This window comes from Limulus polyphemus, unplaced genomic scaffold (genome assembly GCF_000517525.1).
Source record: "Limulus polyphemus unplaced genomic scaffold, Limulus_polyphemus-2.1.2 Scaffold6161, whole genome shotgun sequence".
NCBI lineage: Eukaryota > Metazoa > Arthropoda > Merostomata > Xiphosura > Limulidae > Limulus > Limulus polyphemus.
Genome location: NW_013671771.1, coordinates 36299 through 44075, shown reverse-complemented (window position 1 = coordinate 44075; position 7777 = coordinate 36299). Strand labels below are relative to the sequence as shown.

Below are 7777 nucleotides of genomic sequence, written 5' to 3'. Positions count from 1 at the left end.
TTAATATAGTCTCTTGGAAACTGAGAGCACAGCATAACTTTTTATGACACACACACATCACACAAACATAATCAATAAAGTTTATTCACGTTATGGGGCCATAGGACCACTGTTTGCTGATGGGGGTGGAGTACACCAATTACACCGCGTTCTTGCATGTGCGGCTGGTCGTTCTTGTGTAGTTAGAAATTACGCGAACTCACCCCCAAGCCTCGCGTGCTGCGCGAGCAAGGGTGGTTCACAGCTGTACAACAAGTAATTTTGAACACGCCCAACGTCAAATCCGAAAACACAATTCAATTCTCGATGGTACCCGACATATTTTTTTGCAACAATAACGTTTTGTACTATTACTTGCTGATGAAATATGACACAAAGATTCACATTATATCTGATTTATCATATATCAGTTTATCGGGTTTAATGATTTTGTTGACGAGACTTTAAAATTCCGTAAAACATATATGTAAAAGAAAATACACCAAACAGAACCAAACCACGTTCAGAATTTATTTTACAACTTTCGCACAAAGCTACACAAGGGCTATATGATAGACAAGGAGGAGAGCACCTTGTCAACAGCACCCACCGCCAACTCTTGGGCTACACTTTTCTGACTAGATTTTAGAATTTCGACGTGCACCCACGTCCCCAAATGCGGAGCTACAGGACGCAAATTTTTAACCCTCTGATTTACAGTACAGGCTCCATACCCCTTAGACAATGTCCGACCATCGTTGAAACAACATAGATTGTATTTAAAAAATTTCCTAATAGATCCAGTTATATTATTCCATAAATCTATGCCATGTAAAAGAATTTTCAACAGAATTACGTTTTTTTTTGGATATTTTGCAGCAAACTAATTCCAATAACATTCTGAAATTTGAATCGTTTGTCTATTAGAAAATATCACAACAACAAGGTAATGGCCGTTAGAGGGCTATAACTATAATTATGTAAAAACATACAATATAACAACAACAACAACAAAGAAAAAGTTACGTTCATCACCTGTTTAAAGATGAATTATATTTAAAAATCCATTTAAGGACACGTAATTAAGTATCACGAGTACATGTACTCGCGGCCTCGCTGTGGCAATCGGATATCGATCATTGTAACTACTAGTACTACTATACCAAAGGTGAGCGTATAGGCTTAGTAACCACGAAAAAGGATCTTAAAGACAAACATTTAATAAAGTAAAAACTTTCGGACAGTAGAGATGCGTTTGGTGTAATATGTTTCACATTTTTTGAGTTTACTGTACTTTATTTACAGTTGTTGTATTTCAAACTGTTCCACAAAAGAACGAATTCATTGCATGCCCCTCTCCAATCCAAGTTGCTTGGCATTAATTTCGGAGTTTATTAAAAACCTCGGGGTATAGCCCGTGGGTGTGCTCAGACACTCTCCTTTTAACCCTCGATTTTAAATATACTATTCTATAGCGCCATCTGACGGTCAGAAATATTGCACACAGTTAATTCAATAAGCGAATAAACAACTTAAAATATGATTGATAATAATTACAATTCGCTGACTTGATTTATTTAACATAATAAGAGTTGGTGTTCATAACATTTATAATTCAAATAATACCAAGACCACACTTGTACCCCAGTCGGACTGTTGAGCTCTGTATTAGGAGAAAGGTCTCGCCAGCACTGGATATGAGAAATGTAATGTGATTGACAGACTATTTTTTGCTTTCGGTTATAAGTTCTAAGAATTAAGCTTAAATAAAGATAGGATCTTGTGTAATTTTTAACACATCAAAGCTGAAATCACAGTTGTAATTAAACTACTTATATGCACAATTTCGAAAACTAGTAACAACAAGACAACTTAACCAGGTGTCTATGTATATATATATATATATACAATAAAACTAAACTTTTGGAATCACATTTAATTTTATTATGTAGACACTCCTGCCTTATTCATGAAACAAAAAAATCTACATTAAGAACTTTAATTACATAAATACTAAGGGGGCGCTGGAAACAGCTGTGTTTGTCATAATTATTTTGCTGATCTTATGGTAACACTTTCGAGCGTACAGGCTGTTCCTCCACAATGAACCGTCTTGCTACTCTGTAAATAACGTGTTATTTCATTTTGATATCTGTACATAATTATCGCAACAAGTGAAAAGTATGTGTCATAAATCAGATAGTCCAGGAATATGTGAAAAAGATATTTCATGAAATTTATTAAAGCCTAAGAGTTCATACTCTTCAAAAGTAACAAATATTATGTACAGGTCCAGCAAAAGTAAGAGGGATGGGTTTGTTGAAAGATAAAAAACTTAAATTTATATACAGCTCATACTCCAAATGAAGCTATAAAGCGAAACATTATAGTTTAGCAGAAAACGTTTTAGAAAAACCATAAATTATATCACCAAGATTTGATCAACGATTATGCGAAGGTTAGGGTGGTTTAAGTGTGGAACATATTGAATACAAGGTTAGGAATTAAGAAAACACAGAGCTTTTCCTACGGATTTTTTTAACTGCACAATTATGCCTTAACTTTATCATTTTTTACGACATGACGCCTTATTGCACCTCATATATACAGGCCTAGTAATAAATAATCAAAAAATGAAGAATATTTGAGTAAGTACATTTATTTATCGACTCTGGAATGGAATTTTATAATCTTAAATATGTTTATTTTTAATATTTATTCACTTGAACTTACTTATATAGGTGAATTTTCAACTGCCCAAATATTTTTACAGGTGCACGATTTGTGATCAACTGTACGCTAGGAAAACCCCTGAAAAAATATCATAAAGAAATACACTGAGCAAAACATTCGTATTTAAAAAGTAAACATATTTACCTTAAACCAAACAAACCTCGACGTCCTGGAAATTAACAGACTTGAAACAATGGAACGCTTTTATCAGTTAATATTTATCATAGACACATTATGAAAAATGATATTTCTTTGAGACGAAGATAATCTCTAACGATTACGAAATATAGCACGACCGACACAGTGTAAACAAAAGTCGTTCCCTCGGATACACACTCTATAGATATATTCAACGAGCATGTGCACCTGTCTTTTAAGCTAACATACCTGTCAGGTCCAAGTTTATATTTGTACATATTGACCAATCGTATTGCAGAAATTTTGTAGGAAATTTCAGGCCGGGGCTAGCAAATGTTTCGCGTATTATTGGCCAATCGAATTGCAAGTTTAGCGAAATACGGTGCAGTAGGTGTCAGCTGGCAAGTTTAGTGGAGTGTTTATAATATCGTACGATTTAGTGTTAGTAAAGTCTTTAATGTTGGTGAATTACACGTTTACAAATTACACTTTACAGTGGAGAACAGTAAATGAAACTTATTTTGCCTTAGCTGTTTGATATAATGAAATTTGCTGAACATTTATCTGCACATATAACGCCTGAATGGCGGAAACAATATATCACTTACGAGGTAAGAGGTTAAATTTGTTTATTGAATTATTTCTACACTTACAAATTACAGTTCTTCAGCTTAGCCACCAATGACGTACTGTGTGACTGTGAGTGTTTAGTGACTTGTGCGCTAAGTTACTAAAGACTAAAGTAAAGTAGTAGTACTACTAATAGTAATAGCAATACATTCTACTTCTAGTAACAACAAACATTACTGGAGTAGCTTATAAGTTATATCCTGCTGCTTGCTACTGTAACTTGTTAGTGTAACCGTAGTACTGAATTTTCAAGCTAAACTTTTTAAAGTTTTTTGAATTCCAGTTCCAGTCACTGTGTAACACTACAACTAGTAATAGTACTAGTAGTATTACTAGTCTGGGCCTTGTTACAATTGTTATTCAACTTATACGTTAAATTATAGGCATGTACTATAGTGTAATGCAATAAAATTAACAGGACATGATTCTGCCCGTGATATATGCTATACCTAAAAGCTCTACTTCTCTCAAGTGTTGTCAAGTTGCTAAATCTGGGTTTTATTTTTAAATAACTGATTAATGCAAGAGTTCCTCAGTGCTGCTTACATTTTGCAAAGTATATCAGCTTCTTTAAGTTTAACTGAGTTTAAGTTCTTCGTGTTGACCCTTTCACTAAATGTAAAGCCAAAGGTGAATTTGAAAGTTGAAGCACAAAAATGGTAGGACTTTAACTGTAGGTTATAAAATTTCAAAATTCCAGTAGTCTCCCACACTCATGTTTATGGAAAGAGAAAAAATAAAATCTCAATATAAGTTATAACAGTACATGGCAGAAAACTTATGTGTAAACTCTTGCGAATGAATGCTTTACTGTAGAAAATCAAGTTTTAGATTTCATTATAAATATTTCTTCAAAATACAGAAAAATACCAAGTCTCATTTGGTTCATCAGATTAATTTATCAGCATTACTAGCCTAATAGAAGCACTATGTCAAGAGTTAAAAATCTCTCAAATGAACCTTTGTTTTCTTATTTTGTTTATCACACTCGGTGTTTTCATAGTGGTCCTAAGTAAATGCAAATAGAACTTTTGAATATGATGCCTCTATTTAGTAAATCATTAATCATGAAAAGGTAGTCTTTATACTTGCAATAGAATTAATAAACAATTTGCTATAAAAATTCTTAAACAAATTAGCATTGTTTTTCTTATTTATCACTAATAATTGCATTTAACTATCCAAAAATGTTAAATTTAGTTTTGATACATTCACATGCTGTTTTATTGTAATTTACCAACATTTATATTGTAACGTGGTGATCATAATTTTTATTTTTCTGTGGTTTATTTTCTTATTTTATGTGAACAACTGATTCTATATTCTCATCTTTATTGGGATGTTTTTGTCACCTTAATTTGTTGCTTTAGTTTGTACCTGACTTTAATATAAGTTTATATTGTATTTTTAATCACATGTAGGTATGTGACTGTCTGCAGATTGATTTTTGTATGTACTTGTTGTTTTGATAACATTTTACATTTCCTATGAGGTTTAATTTATAATTTGATGTTGATTTGTCATGATTTGTAGCTGTAACCTCTGCATGATGTTTTTATTGTAGGGTTTTACTTGTGTTGTTCTGACTGGCCTATTTATTGTATTTCTTATTTTTACAAAGTTAGTAATTGTTGTGGTAGAGCAAATGCATTTTAAGTTTCAATATTTTAGTTGATTTATTTGCATCTTTTAATATATCATAACCTCAATCTTCAATAAAGCTTTTCGTGATACAATGTGAATGATATTATATCATTATGAATTAATTTATTCATTATCAGAAATAAATTTTACTTTTTATTCTTAACCATGTACTATTTTCTGTGTTGCTTTTAAGTTGTTAACAGTTAAGGTGATTTTCTTCCATTGTTGTTTTTTTTATTCTTACTCTAAATAATATATAATCTCCTCATTTTATAGTACTTTGGAGGTTCCTTACTAAGTATAGTGAAATATACTTTCTTTTGATAGTTTTCTTTGTAAATGTTTATGGTTGTGTTGATATGGAAGCTTTTATTTTAAAAGCCAAAAGTTTCTCCTTATCACAATATGATTTATTACTGTTTTTGTATTATGAGTTAAAAAAAAAACTTAATGAAAAATCAGTAAATATTGTGTAATGATACTTATGAAAAAAACCCCCTGATCTTTTCTTTTTCATGTTATTATTTACGTAAAATATTAATTGTTCTTTACAGGAGATGAAAGTGATGTTGTATGCAGCAATGGAGACAGCACCATCAGCAGAGAGTTAGTTGTACTTGTCATGTTAAAACTTCATTTTTATACATATCAACCTGTTTTATAATATTGTAGCTAATTATGGGTTTAACAAATAGAAGTTCAGTGTGCTATGTTTTCTATTAAGAAGAATTGTTACATTAATTATATTTAGTGTATCGTTTCGATCATCAGATTCTGGATTATCTTAATAGCACAGGAAAGTTGTAATTTTAGTAACTCAGGTTACTGTTTTTTAAGTATTAAAAGCAGTACGGTACATATATAATGCCTTGTTTTGACAATAATCAAAACATGTAGCTTATGTGTATGTTTATGTTGATAAGGAATAATCTTCTAAACTCGACATTGAAGAGTGATAAAAAAAAAGTACCGTATGATAAACAACAGGAACATTATAATGAACAAGAAATGTATACCACAGACATAGAATAACTATAAACATTTTCTGAATTATTTGTTGTAAAGTTGTTCTAACTATAAACATTTTCTGAATTATTTGTTGTAAAGTTGTTCTAACTGTAAACATTTTCTGAATTATTTGTTGTATAGTTGTTCTAACTGTAAACTTTTTCTGAATTATTTGTTGTATAGTTGTTCTAACTGTAAACATTTTCTGAATTATTTGTTGTAAAGTTGTTCTAACTGTAAACATTTTCTGAATTATTTGTTGTAAAGTTGTTCTAACTGTAAACATTTTCTGAATTATTTGTTGTAAAGTTGTTCTAACTGTAAACATTTTCTGAATTATTTGTTGTAAAGTTGTTCTAACTGTAAACATTTTCTGAATTATTTGTTGTAAAGTTGTTCTAACTGTAAACATTTTCTGAATTATTTGTTGTAAAGTTTTTCATCTTGTATCAAGAAAAGAAAGATCTAGAAACTTGAGAACACAAACATTTAAATGGAAAATATATGGACTTAAATAATTCCGTATATTTGCAAAATGGCTAAAAATATTTTTAAATATTATAAGTTTGTAAATAATTTTTTCTGTTGGTTGATTATTAGATTCCTGACATTTTTAATGTTTTCAATTTCTTTATTGCAGTTGTTGAACAAAGAGAAATTACCCGATATTTAGCAATGTTTGATGAAGAATTTTTTCATTATTGTGACAAGGAATTAGCAAAAATAAACACGTTTTTCTCAGGTAAGTAACAAAAAGTACCTTAAATCTCGTTAGAAAATCTGGTTTCTTATATTACATTAGAGTGTTATTGTTAACAAAGTTTAGAGGTTGATTGTAGTTGATGTGGCTTTAAAAATTGGTTTAAGTTTGTTTTTGTTTTTCAGAAAAGTTGGCGGAAGGAACTCGTAAGTTTGGCAACTTAAAGACAGAGTTAAATAATGCTTTAAGAGTTGCTGGTATAAAAAATAAAACTGAAGGAAAAAGGTAAGCTTGCTTTGTGGCAGTTCTTAGTAAGTAACATATGTAGCAGGAATGAAATGTAAAAGTAGATATAACTGTGATAAGAACACATGAGATGGAAGTGCTGGCTCGCCAGTTTATATCTCTGTGGTAATCCAAGATGTTATAATGACACTCGATGTAATGATGGTTTCTACCAATACCAAAATAGACTGTTCTCTTTAAGCTCTCTACACTTTGTGGTACTAATATGTTGAGAACTAGATAATGAAATTTGATATTTCGATCTCTTGAATTATCAATTATTGTAGTTACAATGAATTTTTTGTATTTTTGAAGGACTTTTATTTCTAAGACAGAAGAAGGCAATTTTCATCGTACTATTTCCTGATTTGTAGTAATCACACAAACAAGTTACTATAGCAAAAAGAAAGACAAATCCTAAACCTTTTCACACTCTTGAAGTCTCCAGCTTTAGGACTTTCTTGCATCATTGTATACCCTAATAAATCTTCGGTTACTTTGACAACAAACAAACTGGTCGGTAACTCTGAACATCATATCTTGTGCAACTGGCATGTTACTATTATTGGTGATTAATAATAGGAAAGACATGAAATATTTAACTTATTTCCAATAAATGTATATGCACGGAAAATAATGGCCAACGTGATAATTATATCT

The 7777-nt window shown here is 30.8% G+C and overlaps 1 protein-coding gene across 1 annotated transcript; it reads left to right on the top strand.

The window, feature by feature from the left end:
• Positions 1–3273: 3273 nt before the first annotated feature.
• On the top strand, positions 3274–7273 carry LOC106473424 (xenotropic and polytropic retrovirus receptor 1 homolog). The gene is made up of 4 exons (XM_013934104.2): positions 3274–3461; positions 5679–5730; positions 6773–6874; positions 7018–7273. Exons 1-4 carry the CDS (start codon positions 3393–3395, stop codon positions 7119–7121), a joined length of 327 nt encoding a protein of 108 aa, XP_013789558.1. The 5' UTR covers positions 3274–3392; the 3' UTR covers positions 7122–7273.
• The last annotated feature ends 504 nt before the right edge of the window (positions 7274–7777 follow it).

Excerpts from the sequence above, each read along its gene's own strand:
- LOC106473424 (XM_013934104.2), top strand. The coding sequence starts at position 3,393 with ATGAAATTTGCTGAACATTTATCTGCACATATAACGCCTGAATGGCGG. Across the intron at positions 5,731-6,772 it reads GACAGCACCATCAGCAGAGA|TTGTTGAACAAAGAGAAATT; the intron begins GTTAGTTGTACT and ends TCTTTATTGCAG. Across the intron at positions 6,875-7,017 it reads AATAAACACGTTTTTCTCAG|AAAAGTTGGCGGAAGGAACT; the intron begins GTAAGTAACAAA and ends TTTGTTTTTCAG.